At 39.3% G+C, this 21,834-nt stretch overlaps 1 protein-coding gene across 2 annotated transcripts in view; it reads right to left on the reverse strand.

Annotated features, from left to right (window-relative positions):
- Nucleotides 1-3,019: 3,019 nt before the first annotated feature.
- Nucleotides 3,020-21,834, reverse strand: part of CORIN (corin, serine peptidase) — a 135,606-nt gene continuing 116,791 nt past the window's right edge. For both annotated transcript variants that reach the window (XM_089526966.1, XM_089526965.1), the window contains 6 exons: nucleotides 16,830-16,952; nucleotides 15,120-15,169; nucleotides 12,373-12,547; nucleotides 8,083-8,354; nucleotides 6,852-6,985; nucleotides 3,020-3,387 (listed from right to left, as the gene is read on the reverse strand). In XM_089526966.1, coding sequence (XP_089383092.1) covers nucleotides 3,205-3,387; nucleotides 6,852-6,985; nucleotides 8,083-8,354; nucleotides 12,373-12,547; nucleotides 15,120-15,169; nucleotides 16,830-16,952 — 937 coding nt within the window. In that variant the 3' untranslated portion in view covers nucleotides 3,020-3,204. The remainder of the gene's footprint in view (nucleotides 3,388-6,851; nucleotides 6,986-8,082; nucleotides 8,355-12,372; nucleotides 12,548-15,119; nucleotides 15,170-16,829; nucleotides 16,953-21,834) is intronic.

Genomic DNA, 21,834 nt, shown 5'->3' on the forward strand with positions numbered 1-21,834 from the left:
TATAGGGAATATAAACAAGCTAAAAAAGGACATAGGAAGAGGGTGGCTAAGATTATGATGGAAGAATTTGTTAAAGCACCCTTCTCCCTCAAATCACTTCTGCAGAAGTCTATCCTGTTTAGTGTCTGGTAAATCTGTCCTCCAGATTTCTTCCAGAGAAGCAGTGAAGAAGACTGCTGAGGCAGGAGAAGAATGGGTAGAATGAGCTGTCATACTGGAGGGCTTAGAGAAGCTAAGTGACTCACAGGCAGTGTAGATGCACACCTTAAACTGCTTGGCTAAAGTAGTAGCACGTAGGAAAGAAACAAATAAGGCCTCTGAGTGCCTGAATGTCCTAAAAGCCCTTTTGACATTGAGTTTGTTCCATGATTTTTCAGCTGGAAAAGTGGGTTAAATACAGAAAGATGAATTGTTATTGGTCTATAACATCTTGAGAATGTTTATCTTTGGGAGAAAACTTGGATCCCACAACAAAGTAACAAAGTCCAAGTCAAATCTGCATCTTAAGACATTGACTGAAAAAGCCCTCATGTTTGAAACTCTCCTAGCAGATATGAGGGCTACTAAAAAAATTGTTGACCATTTAACAAGGAATATGCTGAGAGGACACATCTTGCAGAATTAAATATGATTCAAGAAAAAATAAAGGTCAGTCTCCAAAGTGTGCTGGCCTCAATCCCATTTCTACACCTGTTCATCAGAAATTCAAAAACTCCTTTAACTCCAGTTTTCCTGTGATCTACAGCTTTCCTATAACATTGGACTTTATCACACAGCTTTAAAAAGCAGCTTACCGCTGCCAGATTTAATTCTAACTCAGGCTGCATCCAGATACTATCGCATGTGGTTTTGCCACCATCACCACCAGTCAGGTGCATCTCAGGAAGCTCCCAGCTTTGAAAAGAGGCCAGCTGAGCTTGCATTCTAGCCAGAAGTTACCCGGGATGCAACTGGCTGGCAGTGTCGGCGGCAAAAATGTGTGCAATAGTATCCAGATGCAGCCCAAATTAGAATTCAATTCGGCAGTAGTAAGTCACTTTTTTAAGCTGTATGATAAAGTCTATTCACTACTTGATATCCTGGTAAAATTGTAAATTATGATGATAGAGAAATGACAAAAAGAGAGCTAATATCCTTGATAAGTCTTGGAACCTATCATATCATAAGTTCCCTGGTGGGGATCCCATTAAGGGACTGCAGGGATACAGGCTTATTGGTAACACCCACCTCTGGGGTGGACCTGGTTCTCCCTTAAAGAACAGAGAACAACACAGCAGTTGCACTTGAGTAGCTTCTCAGCTGCCATCTCCTTTGCTGAACCCTGCTTTGGATCTGGAGTTCTGTTCACTTTGAATGCTTGGGAAATTTGTTTACCTGCATGCTGGATTTGTGCCTCATGCCAGCCCAACCTATACAGCCATGTCCAAGTAGACCACAAGTTGAACATGAGTCAACAGTGTGATGGGGCAGCTAACAAGGCCAATGCAATTTTAGGCTGCATCAATAGAAGTATAGTGTCTAGATCCAGGGAAGTAACAGTGCCACTCTATTCTGCTTTGGTCAGGCCCCACCTGGAATACTGTGTCCAGTTCTGGGCACCACAATTAAAAAAGGACATTGAGAAATTGGAGCGTGTCCAAAGGAGAGCGACTAAAATGGTGAAAGGTCTGGAAACCATGCCCTATGAGGAACGACTTAGTGAGCTGGAGATGTTTAGCCTGGAGAAGAGAAGGTTAAGAGGTGATATGATAGCCCTGTTTAAATATTTGAAGGGATGTCATATTGAGGAGGGAGAAAGCTTGTTTTCTGCTGCTCCAGAGACTACGACCCAGAGCAATGGATGCAAGCTGCAGGAAAAGAGATTCCACCTCAACATTAGGAGGAACTTCCTGACAGTAAGGGCTGTTCGACAGTGGAACACACTCCCTCAAAGTGTAGTAGAGTCTCCTTCCTTGGAGGTCTTCAAACAGAGGCTGGATGGCCATCTGTCGGGGATGCTTTGATTGTGATTTCCTGCATGGCAGAATGGGGTTGGACTGGATGGCCCGTGCGGTCTCTTCCAACTCTATGATTCTATGATTCCATGTCCAATATAATCAATGTCTTGAGCCTCACAGAATTTCTGGTTGGGATGAGCAAAGGGGCATGACAATTAATAATTTCCTCCAACTGCTCAAAAACTGATTTAATGGACAGATGGATGACATGGCAATTGGAGAGGCCATTTTATGTCACTTCCAAATGGCAACTCTAGGGATAATGCAGCTGCCTTTGATTTCATTTTGACAATTTGGCAACTGCTGAAGCCTCTCAGAAGATGTCTTGGAGGACCCGGAGGTTGCCTTTCCCCCCAAACTACACCAAGGGGGGGGGGGATAGGTAAGGAAGCAAGAGAAGGCAAAAGGTTGTGAATTGGGGAAAGAAGCAGACAGAAAAGCTTTTAAATACAGATGAGAAAGAATAAAGATATTAAAGTTAAGGTGAAGCATTATATAAAAGATGAGAGAGCAAAATAAATAAAAGTAGGAGGATGGGAAAAGGTGAAATGTAGGCTATGGCAAGAAAAAGAAATGGAGTAGTCAAGGTCTAGATATTAAACAAACCTTTTTTTCAGTCATGTGGCCTGTGCCTAACTTGGACAGTGACAGAAACTAACCCATAGGTTGACTTCTCCTTTGTCATGTACCAATAATCAGGTTGACTTTGTGGTTATGGGGAAGCAAGTGTTTTGAACCTTTAAAAGGACTATTTTCAATAGATATGCCAATCGCCCTTGAAAATATACTGAGTGTTTACTGCAAGAAACAGAAATCAAATTTATCTGTCAGCATATTTTTCTTTTGATGAGCTAATACTTCTGCACTACTCCTAGTTCTAAATGTGTCTGAAATGTAATCTATTACATGAGAAATTGGTTGATTCTTCCTGTATACATTTTTTCTCAGTGTATGTGAAAGATAACACAACACTGCTAAAGGAAAACAAAATCAGAAATTATTACAAAAATATTGACTATCATTACCCAGAAGCACCAGAAGCACAAGAGGATGTTCAAATCCCTTTATGCTGTTCCACTGCTTGTGCCCTGCAGCCCATAGAATTTCTCATTCAGCAGATATCTTCAGTTTAACATCTTCATGGTTCAGGTGCTCCTGGACTTTGCCTCTTTTTTCCCAGTCAGCACAATATTTGTATTCTGAAGAATCAGTGGAGCAGAAACGTGTGGATGTAGATCTGTCTTTCAATCCATTCAATAAAGTGAGACACATTGCTATAAACCCCAGGTCCCAAAACTTTGGAAAAGCAGACGGAGCCCCAGGAAGTTAAGCCAAACAATGTCCAGCGTCCAGCAGACTGTTCACACACAAGAGGTCCTCCGCTATCACCCTGCAATGACACAGACATTATTCTACAGCCATACATTCGTCCTGAAAAGTAAAATATTGGTGAAATGACTGTAGAACAGTAACTGCAGTACATGCTGTATGGATCCCCCCCCCCATCAGCCAAAAATACTCCCTGCTCCTCAAAACTCCCAAACAGCAAGAACCAGCTTCCTGACAAAAAAAAATCCAGAAGATGACTAGGAGTGACCCAATGTTCCTTCCACCGGTGTAAAATGGTGGCCACAACAGTGCACTGTGGCCCACCAAAGGAGGTAAAAATGGCCTTATAGAGCCTTCCAGGTTTCCAGTATATGTAATGATGGTTGTTAAATGGATCTATTAACTACAAGAAGTGAGATAACTGTCACCGATGAGGCTCTGTTCATTCTTAGTCACCCAGAAATTGATGAATCTGAACTTTCATGGTTAGCAGCTGTTATTTATGAAATTTTCCTAGCTGCCAACTCCATGATAGCTGCAACCCTTTCTTGTTGAGTGGCTTACGTGTAGCTGTTTTTGGCTAAAATAAATAAATTGGTAGTCTTCTTTCTAATGACTCTTGATAAGCCAATTACAAACTAGTTCTCTGGCATCTACATTAGCACTCTATATTCCTTTCTGGAACAGTTTGATGCTTCAATGGGGGCTATGGGCAACTGTCAGGTATGTGGGGGCTACATTGCCACCCCAGAGACCTCAGAGGACAAACCCCACACCCCATACACCTCACAGACATTTTTTGCCCCCAAATGCCTTCCAGAAGGGTGTAGGAGTGATTTCACCATGTTTTGGTGGGTGGGGGCCATTTTAAGCCCCCAGCAGCCCTTTCTTTACAATATGAAACAAACTGGGTTTTTTAAAAATAATAATTATAATAATTGAACCTGGGGTCATAAAAATGGCTCTAAGGGCTATAAACAGCCCTCTGGTTGCACTTTGCGGAGGGCTTTAATATGTAAAACATGACTGAATAGTTAGACTCTACCAGTATAATACTCTCCAACATTTCACAGATCAGAACCGGAGAAATGTGTCACCAAGCGTGTGAACAAGATGACAAAAGTTATGGGTGAGGAAGAACAGACAAGCTAGGGAAGGCTTCTGCAGCTTGCTTTTGCCTGAGCCTACTGAGAAGGACAAGATTTTGCCCCTCCTCTCTTCTCCCCCTGCTGAGTTGAATGCAAATTTTGCACTTTGAACTCAGTTTGCAACTACTGATGTAAGCTGAAGACAAGAGGGAAAGTGGGAGGAGAAGAGAGAAACTGGAATATTTTAAAAGCAGCTGAAAAAAGTGGGATGACAGGGGATTAACTGAGGCTGTCCCTGTCACATAAGGACAGTTGTAGGGTATGTTGCATGCTTACTATATTCTTTTGAAACTTATGAAGTCAGCCTGAAGTGGCCAAATGGATGGATAGATTTATTTATTTATTTGGTTCATATGCAGCATTTTTGTACAAGAGTTCTCAAGGTAGCTCGTCTTAAAAGTACAAAGAGCTCTAGATGTTTAAAAATGGATTGGCGGCCCTTGTAGAGAAAGCACAGTTCAAGTAACTTCCTTTCCAAACCAGCATAATCAAACAGAACAGTAGGCTCATTGCTACTTTGGTGTCCAAGAGAGACCATGTGTCTATCAGAGCTGTGAGTGCTTATTGCAGGGGTTAGGAACTTTTGGCCACTCCATATGTTTTGGAACATAACTCTCATAATTCATTTCCATTGTTGTGTGTCGACTAGGGCTTCTTGGGCATGAAGTACTAAAGTCTAGAATCTGAAAAGCCCATCCCTAACTTAATGACACCAACTATTTGGGGAAAAGCCAAGCAGCCCATTTGAAGATACAGTTTTGTAGCCAAAGGGATAATGGTAGATGTCTAATTTCTTTCAAAATATTTGCCACATAAATGAATGCTGATACCTATTCACAACTCATAGTTTTTGTTTTAATTATAATAACAATGATGATGATGATGATGATAATAATAAATTTATACCCCACATGTCCCAGAACCCTTCCCACCCACCATAACCTACCATAACCAATAAATCATAATTATAAATAGTAACAATAAAATAATACTGTTAAAATTATTAAAATAGATAAGACAAGGCCTGCCCTGGTCTAGTAATCAATTCCATCCTTCTTGGGGCTGATCTGATCTTAACAGTCTTCAGAATTATATGCACCACCAAATGGTAAAGACTGAGGTAGTAATGGCTTCAACTAACAGGTTGGACACAAGGGAAAGCTGTTGGATATAAGGTGGGTGAATAATTATGATCCCACCCACCCCTTCCTCTGAACCCTGTCTTGGGTATGAAGCCAGTTAGGTGATAAGTAGGAAGGAAAGCCAGAATCCTCCCACCTTTTCTGGGCAGTTTTCTCTGGGCTGGATCCAAATGCAGGAAAGCTTTGGCAACATACCATGAAAGAAATAGTCGTACAATGTCAGCCAAGATTCATCAACAGGATTATAGGAGTTTATTTCTTCACTTCCCCAGCAAAGGGCTTCATAAGTGATGGGTGGTAGTAGGGTAAGACCCAAACTTTTTTACAGCAAATTTCAAGGAAAGCTCTTGTACCACTGTTTAATTTTCCTGACATGATTCAAACAAAAAGTACAAAGGCAAGCTACTCTGAACATTAGGAGAGGGCAAATTTCGAATCTAAAAAATTTTAACAACTTTGTGAGTATGGTCTCCTCCTGAAAGATATCACTATGGGATAGATGCTAAATTTTTACTGAACCATCATTTGAGTATTTATTAATTCATTTGCATCTGATTTTCCTCTAGAAAGATTACAGTAGACATATACAGACCAATGGTGAATCTTTCAATTTGATGAAAGATTCTTAGGGTCCATTCACACTAAACAATTATGGTGCTATGATTCCAGTTTAACAGCCATGTTTCCAACCTATGGAATCCTGGGATTGGCAGTTTCAAAAGTGGCATTTAGAATTTTTAGCAAGAGAGCTCTAGTGCCTTGCCAAACTATGGACACCAGCATGCCATAAGATGCAGAAAACTCAGAGGTTTTTAAACTCAAGTTAAGGGGTGGAAAGGCTAAATTGGGTGTAGACATTGTGAAGACGGTCTGCGCCCGATATAGGGGTTTGGCCTTGCATCATGTATACAGGACACAGTGAGCCTGAAGGAGAATCCAAAGTAAATAACCCATATAGACAAGCACACAGCCATGGCAATTAAAGTGAAATCATAGCACCATAATTATGTACTGTGAAAGAGGCCTTAAACAAGCAGGAATTTGAACCTCTATCTTAAATCCAACAAAATAAGCACACAATAGTTTCCTATCCATCAGGGGATCTAGCTGCTTCTAAGCTGCATGGGGCTACTAAAGGCAAAATAGTAATAAGATATGACTAAGATTTTATAACTCCTGTGCATATGCATGTATGTTTTAAATGTGTACATAGTTCATTTTAAGACCTGGCTTACCATGCAAGAATCCACAGTGCCAGATTCATAGCCAGCACATAACATCCTGGCAGTGATGGTCTTCATGTCGAAGTATGACTGACACTGTTCTAAAGAAATAATACGAACTTCTCCTTCCTGAAGTTTGAAAGGCACTAAACAAGGAGAAAGACACCTTTTCTGTCAAATTGTACATCTGCATAAGACTGGACATCATAGCCATTCTCTTATGAAAAGTGAAAAGAAATATATTAAGGTGTTTGCTTGGTCAAAATCCCAATGTACTGATTATATACACTGGACATTTTCAGCTGACACAAAAAGCAAAGGGACTAAGGGAACTGGAGCTCTGCTCTATCATTCTTTTTTACAGCAGAGGGAACAAGGCAATGGCGAGGGGGGCACCAATGAAAATTGTTTGTTCAGCAGCTTTCTAAAATTTACCAAGAAATTATACCTCTCATAGGAATTTGTTTTATTTTTTTAAAAAAAAAATCTTTGAGCAATTGCACAAGTACAGTGGGATTTTGTTACCCACTAGGGTTTTGTTCCAGGACCCCCCATGGATAACAAAATCCATGGATGCTCAAGTACCATTAAATATAATGGCATAGCAAAATGATGTCCCTTATATCAAATGGCAAAATCAAGGTTTGCTTTTTGGAATATTTTCAAGTCGTGGATGCTTGAATCTGTGAATAAAAAATCCGTGGATAAGGATGGCTGACTGTACTTGGTGGGAGAGAATAATGTGCACAGAGAATTTGCTTTCCTCTTCCCAAAAGCGAAATTGCAATTTTGTTTACAAAACAGAGTTAGCCTTAAGTATTGGGAATTACTGTGGTTAAACCATAAGGAAAACCCAGCTATGTCTATGGGTTCTTTCCAAAGCACATTTCCTTTCTTTGGATTCCAAATCATATTCAATTCTTAACATGAACTGATGTGTAAAGTGTTAATACGCTGAGAATTTGGGCTAGAATATTCTGTTTTGATGATATTTCATTATACACATCAAGGTTGTTTCACTGGGGCCATGAGCAGACGTGTCCAGTCTGCTCAGTCAAGCCCGATCGTGACCCTGGGTTTTGGCCTGCAACGCAAACAGGATGATGTGAGGATGGCGTTTTTGACCCATGCAGACAGCCCCTAGGTTTAAATTACTCATGGATTTCAATGAAAGCCAGAAAACTGATCCAAAGTGACAAAAAATAACTACATTTGTATAAGAACTTGAAAACATTCCTCTTACTTTTGTTGCCCATGTGTCCCCAACCGGTGATGTAGCAATAGGTATCAGGCTGAACTCGCTGCCCCCTCCTGGGTAAGCAAACTGGCCTTACGTAGCTTGTCTCATTGATTTCCTCATTGAGTTCCACAATGCTTATATCAAAGTCCACTACAGCACGATTATATCGGGGGTGCAAGATAACATTCTTCACCATACGGGTCTGCATGAAGACTGAAGGATGATCCAGATTGTTGATGCCAAACACGACTTTCCAGACTGTAGGGCTTTCTCTTCTTGATTTCAGGAAAGAAATAAAATACCTGAAGTTAATTCTGATTCTAGTTGTTTACAAGTAGCAACCTCTGCTTCTTCACTATAAAAGTATAAAACAGATGAATAAAAAGAGGGAAACTAAGTTTTGCCAAATACAAAAATGAACAATCATTTTGATAGTTAAATGAATGAAGAGAGCACTACTTCCATGGAAAATGGTTAACACATTTGACAGTGATCCTATCAAATTATATGTTCTGGATGTCAAAATGAGTTGTATCTAGACTAAAGGTGCTTCCAGACAGGGCTTTTATGCTGTAATCCCTCTGTTTCCTTTACAAAATGAGGTATCCAGGGCCTTTTCACACTATACATTCATATTATTATTATTATTATTATTATTATTATTATTAACCTTTATTTATAAAGCGCTGTAAATTTACACAGCGCTGTACATACAATCTTTTTAATTGGACGGTTCCCTGCCCTCAGGCTTACAATCTAAAAAGACACAAAAGGAGAAGGGAAAGGTGGTGGGGAAGGGGCCTTTCTAGTAGGATAATACATATAAAATACATAGCAATACAGGAAATGATTCAATAAAACAGACAACAAAAGAACATCAAATAGCAAGTGACAGTTATGCAATGCCTGGGAATGCTTCTCTGAACAGGATGGTCTTCAACTCCGTTTTGAAGCTGGTTAAAGAAGTGATGGCTCTTGCTCGCGGGGGAAAAAGGTTCCAGGAGTGAGGGGCAGCAAGTGAAAAGGGGTGAATCCTAGGTGGGGCAGAGGAAATCCTGGGCTGGGACAGCAGACCTTGACTACCAGAACGGAGAGCCCTAGTGGGAAGGTGAGGAGAAAGAAGGTCTGATAAGTAAGGAAGGGCCAGCCCATGGAGGGCTTTAAACGTTGACAGCAGGAGCTTATACTGAATATGGAAAGGGAGGGGGAGCCAGTGAAGGGATGCCAACACAGGAGAGATGTGGTCAGAGCAGTGGGTGGATGTGATAATGTGTGCAGCTGAATGCTGGACAGAAATTAAAGGACGGAGGTGAGAAAGAGGAAGCCCTGCCAGAAGGATGTTACAGTAATCAAGTCGTGAGACCACTAAGGCATGGACCAGGATCTTAGCAGTGCAGGCAGAGAGATAAGGTCGGATTTTGGCAATATTGTACAAAAAGAATCTACAAGCCTTGGCTGTGGTCTGGATCTGAGGGATGCACGACAGAGAAGAATAAAAAATAAAACCAAGACTGCGGGCTTGCTGGACTGGTTGAATAGAAATGTTGTCCACAGAGACAGAAAAGGAGTGTTGAAGAGTGGACTTAGGAGGAAAGACAAGAAGCTCCGTCTTGGACATGTTGAGCTTCAAACCCCGATGGCGCATCCATTGCGAGACAGCTGTGAGGCAAGACGAAACTTGCTGTTCAAGCCTTGGAGAAAGGTCAGGGGTGGAAAGATACAACTGGGTGTCATCGGCATACAGATGGTAGGAAAAACCAAAAGAGCTGATGAGTTTACCTAAGGACAGTGTGTAGAGAGAAAACAGAAGGGGACCAAGAACAGAGCCCTGGGGAACTCCAACAGATCACTGCCATGGCATATGCTGCAAAATCCAGGGATTTGCAGTTTAAAAAGGGCATTTGGAATTCTCATCCAGAGAATCTAGTGGCCCATCACATAACAAATGCCAGAATCCCTTAGGATGTTGCCATGGAAGTTAAAATGGAATCATAGTGCTATAACTGTGTAGTGTGAAAGGATTCTAAGATGATATAGGTTATTACTTTGAATGCTCCCATGAGAGTTCACTATTCATCCTGTATTTTTTTCCCTTTGCATGGTAAATTGATTAAGAACAAAAAGTAGAATAGTTGCATAGTGTCTTTAACTGATAGCACCTGGAACTATCCGTGTGCAAGCATTCACCTCTTGTTCATGTCAACATGAAAGGTTAGACAAAACTTTCTAAAATGTTCTTGATTTTTTTTATCCCACTTTTCCCCCATTGCAGGTCTCAAGGCAGTGTAAAACATGAATACAAAGAAAATGCATCTAAAAACCAATGTGTTAGATTGTATCATAGCTGATATTTAATATTAATATATTAATAAGTTTTCATATCATAAACAAACACTGAATTAAAATCATTAATTTTATTGAAACAAGGGCCTGTTACAGACTGCCAAAATAAAGCTGCTTCGGGTCTCTTTAGAGTTATGCTATTTAAATGATGCATGCATCTTAAGAATCCGGAAGCTGCACCAAAAGCTGCACTCTGGTGCTTAGGAATGGAGTGTGGCTTTGGTGTGACCTCCGGACTCTTAGGACCCATGCATCATTTAAATAGCATACCTCCAAAGAGACCCGAAGCAGCTTTATTTTGGCAGTCTGTAACAGGCCAAGGAAAGAGAAAGGGAAAGTACAACACTTTCCATGGAAAGTATCCCTAGCATCAACCAGTTAGTGACAAAAAGGGCTGTCTAAATAAACAGATCTTTGCCTATAGTTTTTTGTGGGTTTTTTGGGCTATGTGGCCATGTTCTAGAAGAGTTTCTTCCTGACGTTTCGCCAGCATCTTTGCCTGCCTGTGAAATGAGAGCAGAGAAGAGGCTGCTGATTTCAGTGACATCCAAAAGCAACTAAAGGAGTTTGGATCCAGTCCACTATACGTACAAAATAATACAGAGAGATATTCTCATCGGATAAGAATATTCAAAGTGGATATATATTATACTTGAGATGTGTGTGAACTGCCTTCCCTCCAAGGCATCCATCTATAAAATTTGAGATACAGGAAATACTGAAATAAACACAGTAATGGATTGCTTGTCTACCAGCAAACCAAACAGGGTTTTAAGAGACATGTAAGTGTTTGCTGTCACATGAATGCTATTTATTATTGACTAAAATAATATGGCGTGCAATTTAAATCATAAAACTATTTCTGTTCTCATGAATATCCTCAAGCATACCAAGATGTGTTTTTCTTTTCTTTTTCCTTTTTTCCTTTTTATTTTTGTACAACACAAGATACATCTAAGTCAACATATAACAAAAAGCATATATTAAAAAAAGAATTTGGACCAATAAAACATCATAATGTGAAAATAACATGTAACACAGATGGCCTTCCATATCCACTGATTCAAACAAACAAACAAACAAACAACCAAACAAACACACACACACACAATTTCAAACAGCAACTCTTGATTTTGCTGTTTTGAGCACCCACAGATTTTGGTATCTACAGGGGCCCTGGAAGCAAACCCCAGCAAACGAAGTACTCACAGTAATAGCAAATTAATGTGCTCTTTTGATAGTTCTCTCATAGCCACCCTCCCCATTCTTAATATAATGTTATCAAGTTACCCTGTATTTAAACTTTTTCCCCCCTGGAATCAAATAGATCAATTTACTGGTCGTCTGTTTCTGCTCTTTCGCTTTCAGATCCTAAGGCAACCCTTCCCATGATGAGGTATAGTCATAATGCACATGCTACAGCAACCCTAGTGGAACTCAGCAAATTGATTCTGCTTTTGCCTGGATGGGAGACTGCCTATGTACTCCATGTGTGCAGTTCCATTATGGAACAAAGGCATAATATAAAGAAATAAATACTTGCATTGAATTATTTGCATGTAATTCTCTGATGTTCTGTAGACCAGTATTTCTGTTATTTATTACTTTTTTAATATGCTTTATTATACATAAGATAAAAGTGGCATACAATAATCCTTTTCCACATAATCAGCTTCATGTTTCTCAAAGACAGTTATATCTTAATTGAGACAAGTGGACAGCCCTTGGAAATTCTCAGCCCATCACTATGGCCCATGTGATAAATGTTTTTAACTGTCACCATGGAATCATAGAAGGAGCCACTTGGACACTGGTCACCAGAAAGCATCCCTCCGACACTAAGAACAATTATCATAGGGGTTGCAATGCTTCTTCTACACCAGCTTCTACACAGTTTAGGAACCATGCAACTCCCAATGCAACTCGTAAAGCATTCTCAGCACTACTCACCCTTCAAAGCAGTGTGCCACTGTTAAGACCCATTTCTTTGCAATGAGAACACAGCCACATATATGCCCACTTGGTTCACTCTGCAGAGAGCACTGCCATGGCCACCGCCCCGGGCGACTGGTTCTGCCACCAAGGATCCTCTTGTACATACGAGCTGCAGGCCGACGGCCACAATCTATTAAGAAACATGTCAAACAACGTACCAAAAGATTCAATGTTCCTGCAGTTCCTTGAAAGCCAGACACCAGATAAGAAAGAGTTGAAGAAAACATGATACTGGGCTAATTTATGCAGCTAAAAGTAAGATTACTGCTGAGTGTGATCAAAAATGAGCTCCATCATGACAGAATGGGATTGTGGGCTCCAAGATGACCCAGTAATGATGCCAACCATGTCCCGCCCTACCCATCTCACTATCCAAGGTACACACACACACAGCAATAGCAAGTACATTCCTATACCACTTAAGCACTCCCTAAGCGGTTTGCAATGTGTAAGCTAATTGCCCCCAACAAGCTGGGTACTCATTTTAGCCACCTTGGAAGGATTCAAGCCTGAGTCGACCCTGAATTGAATTCACAACCTTGTGGTTTGTGAGTGTGTGGCGGCAGTACAGGCACTTAACCACTGTACCATCAGGGCTCCATACACATGGTAATCCATTTTTTTATTTGGTGCCAGTTATTTCCTTTCCCTGCACACAGTGGTGCACACACAGAGGCACATATCACCACTGACAGTAATTAGGACTAGGGTGGGGGCATTATCACAACCATTTTCTTCAAAGATTTATTGATGGTGTGGAACAGACCTGGTGGAAGAAGCAATAAACACTAGGGTGAGTTTGTACTACTGTCAACATTTTCACCAAAAACTGGGGAGAGGGCAGAACTGGTGAGGGAGGAAGAGGGAAAAATGAGGAAAGGAAAGAGGGGAACACTGAGGAGAAAGAGAGAAAAAGAAAGAAGAAAGAGAAAGGAATAGGGATTTTGTGGTGTGAATATATGCATCTGTCCATAAATATCTGTATGCCCGATTGGATTTATAGCTAATTGCCTTTTAAAGATATCCAAATTATAGATCATCACCAGAAAGGAATTATGCATTTTGTGGCAAAGTAGTTATTCTTTTCTGTCCTGAATCTATTGAAAATCATATTTGTTGAATAACACTGAATTCTAGCAGTAAGGAGGGGTCCCCCTCTTTACTTTCTCAATATTATCCATACTTTTATAAATCTCTATCATGTCCACACAGTTTTATTCTAAACTAAAAAAATACTATGTGCTTAGAATGCTTTTATGCTCAAATATAAAAGTTGTTTTAAAAAAATGTAACTTTTCCTTGTATAGATGGTGCTTTTGACCCTAAACTCTTTTGCACCTAGCTCTACGGTATCTTGCCAACTGGGAGAACTCTACAAAGTATGCCAGGCTACCCAAATCCCTGGTATAAGGGCATTTTGATATTGAAAGTGTTATTTTATATTCATCTACTAATAAATCTTATCATGGATCTTAAATTTTAATAGCTGTGGACACTGCATGGTCATTTTCAATGAGCTATCCAGAACAACACCAAAATTACAGTTTGGTCACCAAGCTGAGTCTCCATCAGTGTGTTTGAATTACGGGTTTGTTTTGGGAGTTTTGTAAAAATACAATTATTGTAAACTGTATTTACCATTTAATTCCCATCTACCCAGTTTGGAAAAATCCTGTTGGAGCTTCTCACAGTCAACTTTTATTTTAACTATCTTGGTAATTTAGTGGAATTGCATTATTTGTAAACTTGGTTATCTCCAAGCTCATCCTTTGCTCCTCTAAGAGGAAAGAATTATGCCCAGTTAAACTCTGAAGTTTATATTAAAATCTCACAGTATGCCAGTGGGAAAATTTCAAATATTTGTGTTGCTGATAGATAAATAAATAAATAAATAAATAAATAAATACATTGCGAATTTTTAAAAAAGTAAGAAAAGAAATATAGCTGGAACTATCTGCATGCTCTTAGCTTCCATCAGAATAGATCCAATAAAGTAAAAGGATTGGCAGTTTTATTAAGATTTGTCATTTTGATATCAACATCTAAACTGAGAGCAGGGGAGTAAATAACTCTGTGAAGATTTCTTTGACAGATACAGTACTAACATGTATTCAGTATTCCAAGTGCCAGGGTATCACCATGCCCATGGAAACCTTCTGTTTTTAAAAACTACAAAACATACTGAAGTGGGTAAACTTAAAAACAAAAAACCAACTATGTACTGAGAATGCTCATTGAACATGAAGAGATGACTGGCTAAGGGGAAGTGATGGAAAACTGAGAGGGAGGTAGAATGAAATGGAGGGTCCAGAAAGAAAATATGGCTGAATTAACAGGAATTCACAGGAGAAAATCAGGATGCAACAAGTAGCTACTGCCACTTATCTGTGGCCATTAGTAATAACATTTAGATGAAAATTCCAGGCTTGGGGCAGTAAGCTTCTAAATGATACTTGTAAGAAAGCAACAACAACAAAAGATTACTGCTTTTACAACCTGGAGCCATGTGTTTTCCATTGCAGGAAACACAATGCCACCCCAAATCTTTGGTCTGAATTAGCAAGTCTCCCTCATTGTCATTACAGTGTGTTCTCTAGACCATTAAGTAGGCACAGGCATTCTTACAAAGGAGTGGGGCTCAATGATGTTTTGAAATCTAATGTAATTTCCTCCTTCATTGTTAGATGTGTTATGAATCTTACCTTCTTTGGTACAGAGAATGGAGACCATACTCTTGCTTCTGCATGGCAATCTAAATGTAGAAATAGCATGTTGAAGAATAATTTCAATAGCATACTTATTGCATCTGCTTAATATGCATCATTTATCAGTCAGGTTGTTCTAATGAGCCACCAGTGGGTTTTTTGGAGGATTAAAAAATACACTTGAAAAATCTGGCCTCTTGATTTTTAGAGCCAGTGTATCTGTATGTCTGCAAACAATAAGGTTTTGGTTTATCAGACACACCTGTCAGTCCAAAGCATAGCTACAAATAGTTTTGTCCCTGTAAATGGGCTGATGGCGTCTCTTCAAACTTTCATGGTCTTGGAGGAATTTATCCACTGCTAAAAGTAATATAAAATATATTTTTGATGTGAACAAATAAAAATGTGAATAAGAATTGATATACAAAAATTCTAAATTCCTAATGACATTATCTTAATGTCTCAAAGTTTCTGCCTTGAAGAATTTGACACATTTTAAGTATTGTTAAAAAACACAAAATTTCAGTTGCATTCAACATTTCAAATAGTTTGTGTTATGATGACATTTTTAGTCATGTTAACACAAAGACATCTTCTATATTTCTATTCAACACTCTAGCACCAAATTCAGAATTGTTATCAGTTGTGGTGCTATTACTTACAAACACACACACATCATGATTTAATAAGAGAGAGATCTATACCAATTTCACACTATAGATCCTGAGTATGCAATCCATGGTAGACCACTATGGCTCATCACCCCATGAGAATCACTGAAGAATATGAGTGCCTGCCAGTTTGGTGTTTCGGTGGGTCACCTGAGAGAGCCAGAACAGGTAGCCAGAAATTGACTTTTTTTTTAATGAAGATACGAAATCAGGAAAAAAACTTGCACACTGCAATTTATAGCACGCAAATATAATGTAAATGGAAGTCAACTTGGATATTTCATGTCTGGAAGTGTATTTTAATTGGGATTTTCATTCAGATCCAATCCCTTGCAGACCTCATGATGTAGCAAGATTTGGGTGAAAAGGCAGCTTTCACAAGCAGGTCTCCCATGTTACATTTGGACTGCCAGGAGGAGAATGGAGGACTGAGTGAATGAGGGCTCTTTAACATCTTGGCCCCCCCCCTCCTGCCCTGGACCAACTCAGCTTGGGCGTCAGCCCATAAAGCCTTGGGCAATACTAAGAAGAACATTATCTTGTTACTAATTTTTAGTCTCCCCTTTTTCAGGTTGTTAGATTGTAATCTTTTATTGTAATTCCTTGATGGTAATGTTGTAATTTGTGCTGTATTTCGTTTATTATTTCATTGTTTATTGGCATCTGCTTATTATTTTTTCCAATGAGGGGTTGGAAATGGGGAATTCTTTTTGATAATTATTGATTTGAATGTAATAATCAGTGTTAGGCTTTTGTCATTACTTCAATTGCTACAATATTACTGTTATTGTTGTCATTATGTTTCTTGCTATTTATTGCCATGTTATATTTGTTTATTATCTTATGTGTATTGTTATTGTTTATTGCTATTGCTTTGTATTTCCCTACTGTTGTAAGCCGCCCAGATTCCTAGTGATTGGGCGTGGTATAAATAAATTCTATTATTATTATTATTATTATTATTATTATTACTGTTAGGTACAAATTAATCTCCATACAAATTGTAGCAGTATAAATAGCTAGCTGTCTTTCTTACCCAGTCACCAAATGTGCATGTAATGTGGACATGTTTTTGCTTTTCCACTCAGAGTGTAAATTCAGCCATTTATCATGATGTAGCTGTTCATACTCCTGGACAATTTCTGTTACAGCTGGCCCTCTGAAATAAAGACATCCAGGTTAGCTTTGTAGTTATATGAATAGTTTAGCATTTATATCAAAAATGTTTAATTCAAAATCTTTATTTACAGGTGATATGTGACATAAGGAAACTCTTGGAAGAGAGATCATGGTCCCAAAAGAGATGGATGAAAAGGTCTGGTGTCATGCTGCATTGGGGGCATGGCATTTAGATGACGCACACCCCCAAACCACACGGAAGCCATGTTGTGACCACCTAAGGCATCCTAAACCCAGCTGCAAAAGGGGTAGATTTTATCTGCTCCTTGCTGAGGCCTGTTCAGGGCTGCAGCAGTGGCTGGCCTTGGGACTGCAATGTCTGGTCATTGCGGTCCTGCAGCAATCGGGGTGAGAACAGCCTCTGGCTGCTTCTTTTGCCCCGTCTCCTCAAGGCCCTAGTCACTAAGTCGAAATTAAGAGAATCTTAATCTTTTGATCAGACTGTCTTCACATCAGCATGTGGTCCATTTGTGCCCCAAAATTGCTGTCACCAGAGGATTCCAGAATGGGCAGGCACATGCTACATTTAAAAAATGTTTTTAAAATTACATTCCATATGGTATACAGGATTTTCCTGTGGCAACCACATGCGGTAAGTAATAAGACAGCTGTTAAATGGGCAATTGAATTACTGTACGTCCTAATTCTGTACAGGGATTCCACCAAAGTTGGAAGAGATAATATTTTATTGTATTATTACTGAGAAAATCCAAGAGAAGGCATGAGAGAGGGAAATGGAAATTACTGTACAAGCATTTTCCTCTGGTGGTCCAAAGTGTAGCTCATTTTACTGTCTGTCTAATACATTACTGTTTTGTTATAATGTTAATGACCACATTCAGTATTTTGTCTCCCCGTGGCTTTCTTTTCCTGGCCATTCCTTCCTTTTTCCATTATGTGTCTGTCAACCTAATTCCCACGACGTTTATAATAAGATCTTATCAGGAGCATTCATAGAGTGAAAGGTTTTATTTTCTTTAAGCTAATCAAGAGAAGTATTCAGACAGAAAAATATCTCAGATTGTACTGAAATCAAGAGTCTGTTTTTAAAAAGCACTCAGAAGCAAACAATCAGATCTGGCAAGTCTGCAAGTCCAGTTTCTAGCTCCTTTGGTTAACAAATAGTTTCCTCCTGTATTCAAAGCTATCTGTTACAAGCCTATTCATGCAAACACCTAAGCACTAAAACTGTTAATGGATGCTGTTGATTCACTGGATACTAAAATCCCATTGAAGTATTCAGTCCTCCCTGTACTCCCTAAATTCAGTTAATTCACACCCGGAAAAGACAATGAGATTCAGTCAAAATATGTCTTTTTAATCTTTTAAATGTCAGGCGACCAACTTCAATTTACAAAAGAAAATAAATAAACCTAAGTCTTATGATAAGTAAGTTTCATCTCATTCCCAACTAAAACATTTTTAAAATAATAAACCTCTGTGTCTACACTGTTAGTGACCTCTGCCAGCTTTTCTCCTCAGTTTGGTTTAGGAACAATCTCTTCGTACCACTTCTGTTTGTAACTATATGCACATTTTCTAAGTATATAGCCATAACTGTAAAAATGTGAATGTTACAAAAGCATGTGTTTGCAAATACTTGTACTGAATAAGCCTCCCACATAAAAAGATAGTTCTCATTAGAGAACCGTTTCTGACTACAGCTGCTTGTTTACTACACTCTTGGTAGCTAACCTCGGAATAATGCAATAAATGGTCTTTACTTTCCCAAGTGCTCAGAAAAAGTTATGAAAAAACCTTCCACTTTTACTTAGGCCTGTTTCCTTTTTTTTCCTAGCAAGAGTCTCCAGGCAAATAACAATTTTGTTTGAGAAAAGGGTGGGATAATTTACCATGTCAATCCAAAACTGAAATAACTAGAATTATGCTTATTGTGTAGTGCAGTCCAATAACACTGGTCCCTTCCATGTCAATGGGGTGGTAAATTCCTTTAAGGTTTTAGTCCCTTCCATGTCAATGGGATGGTAAATTCCTTTAAGGTTTTAGTCTTACCTTTAAAGGACTTGTCCAAGGTTCTGAACTCATTTGGAGAATATGGTTCAACTTCTTCAAAGTTCAGGCTAACATCTGGAATGGAGTCAGCACTCCACCAAGATGTAGGTGCTACTGCATACCTCTGCATACACACTTGGACTAACACCCATTGTGTTCAGTTGGGTGTAGTACAGTGGAGCCTTGCCTTATGTGGGGATCCGTTCCGGACACCCCCGTATAAGGCAAATCCCACGCAAGCTCGAGCCCCATTCAATAGAATGGGGCTCGTGTTCATGGTGGTGCAGTGTGTGCACTTAGCACACGTGCATGGCTGCCACACATGCCAATCATTTAATGGGGATGCGGCTTCTGTGTAAACAGGAAGCTGCATATGGTGCGTCTGCATATGGAGTGGGTGCACTCTACTAATTGTGACAGAATTGCATCTTACTTCTTCCAAACATAGCAGCTACAATCCAGATGTTTTATGTTTTAAATTTTACATTGTTTAATTGTATTTTAAGGGGTGGGTGGGTTGAAGGTTCGGACTGCATATTTTTAATCTTGTAAGCCACCTCGATTGCATTTTGTAGAGAGGCGGGATATAAATAAATTTTATTATTATATTATTATTATAGATATGGCCAGATTTTCACCAGCACTGAGGCTCATTAGACCATTCTGCATTTAGCAGATCTCATAAGAAATTCTTACATCACCGCACTTAGGGCGGCTACTAGTTTGAAAGGAGATGCTAAGGGCAGGTCCAGAGCATAAGAAATGTCCCTTTTGCTAGGTCTCAAAGACCACCTTAGACTATAAACTTAGACTGTAATAGAAAAAAACTGATGGTCACTCCAGCTGACATAGAATTTACAAGCCAAAAATTATGTGAATAATTGTCTAGAGTACCCATATACAAACCACACCATGTCCAACCATAAATACAAATCATTTGACGTATGTCTGAATTGTGATATATGCATTGAGGACTTTGCAATTTCACTCTAATCCCTCAACAATGATATGTGGATCTGGCTGGGAATGGCGACAGTCATACTTATGGTTCAAAGACTACATTTTATTTATCTATCTACCTACACCTGAAAGAAACTTTGAACACAATAAAAATGTTTAAGTTAGTTTATAACCTCTGAAACTCAAGCCTTATAAGGAATTCTTGCACGTACACAGACCTTGTCTGGCCCTTTGGAACCCATCCTCAATATGACTATAAACAATTATGCTCCCTAAGGCTTTTAACTGAAATTTAGAGCACTGGTTTTGTATGCTCATAAATGAACTGCATATGAACAGGTTGTTAACTTGTAACTGTGGTTCTTCAAGTGCTCACCTGTTCCCTCAAACAAATGAGAACATGACCAGAAAGTGTTAGAGCTGAGTAGACTGATGGGAACCCCACCTTCTCCTCACAACTGCATATATTCCAGCCCATAAAAGGTATTCTCTCCTCAGTTTTGTAGTCTGCTGAAGAGAACACAGCAATGACCTGAACAAGAGGAGTTGTCTGAGGGCAGAGATGACCACTTGAGGAACCACAGTTACAGGTTCAACATCTTCGTAGTCTATATGACTTACACAAATGGGTGATTAAAAGGCTTACCCTTGGAGATGTAGTGGGTCACTGAAAAAGAGATGACAAAACTGCACATCTAAAATGGGCATCTGCTCTGACCCTGGAGTCCAATCGATAATCCCTAATAAAAGTAGATGGCTGTGACTAGGTAGCTGCTTTACAATATTCCAGAATAGCAATATTATGCAGCAGAGAAGCAGAAGAGGTTATAGCTCCAGTGGAATGTTCTTAGAGATTCTCAGGAACAGGCTTCTTCCCAGGTTCATAAACCAATGTAATAATCCCCACTACTCACTCAGAAATGTGTTGAGCAGAAATGGGAAAGACAATGCCTTGGTTAATATGGAAATCTGAAGCAACCTTTGGCAAAAAGGTGATGACAGGCCACAAGACAATTTATCTTTGTGAAAACAGAGAAATGGTTTATATCACTACTAAGTGCAGCCAGTTCACCTTGTCAAAGTCATGGTGACCAAGAATGTGACTTTAAGAGTCAGCACGTTTTTGTCAATGGAAGCAAAAGGTTTTAACAGTCATTACTGATAAAGGTTTTAACAGCCATTACAGTTGAGAAAGAGCCAAAACAACAACAACAACAACATTTTCACCAAAGATGGAACATCAAACATATAATCAAAAACAGATGATAAAACACAATGCTAAAACACTAAAATACTAAAACAAGATGCTAATATACTAAAAGAAACTTTTTATCAGTCACTAGAGGTATCAGTAGTGGTATCCTATCAGTAGACGTATCACTAGAAGTTTCCTTATTAGCCAGAGGTAAAGTGGGTGGATACAAATGAGACAGACCTATGAGAAATCTTTTCATCATCAGGTTGGCAAACAATTTCACAGATGGTGAAGAAACAGGTGGTAGCCAATGATTTCAGATCTGTATACTTTTAGAGCAGAGAAGGAAAGACCTCTTTCCTGAAAATGTAAAACAGTGGAAAGACATCAACGGGTGTTGAGGTGGCAGAGCAGATTTCTGCAAAAGTACAGACATGCCTGTTTTTATAGGTATATAATTTCTTGGGAGATGGCTTCCATGATATGCTGGCCATGAAAGCCTTCAACTTCACATTGGCTTCCATGATACTTTGAGTACTTCCAACAAGTGAGGGGATAAAGTGATCTGATCCTCCAAGTTGTCAACTGTAGTAACTCAATGGCTGGATGAAACACATGGCCTTGGAAGTGAAAGAGAAGGTTTGGTGACTTGGGCAATGTGATGTAACAGCCCTGGGATAAGCAAATTAACCTT

This window comes from Sceloporus occidentalis, unplaced genomic scaffold (assembly GCF_023333645.1).
Source record: "Sceloporus occidentalis isolate IW3139 unplaced genomic scaffold, rSceOcc1.0.p SCAF_5, whole genome shotgun sequence".
NCBI lineage: Eukaryota > Metazoa > Chordata > Lepidosauria > Squamata > Phrynosomatidae > Sceloporus > Sceloporus occidentalis.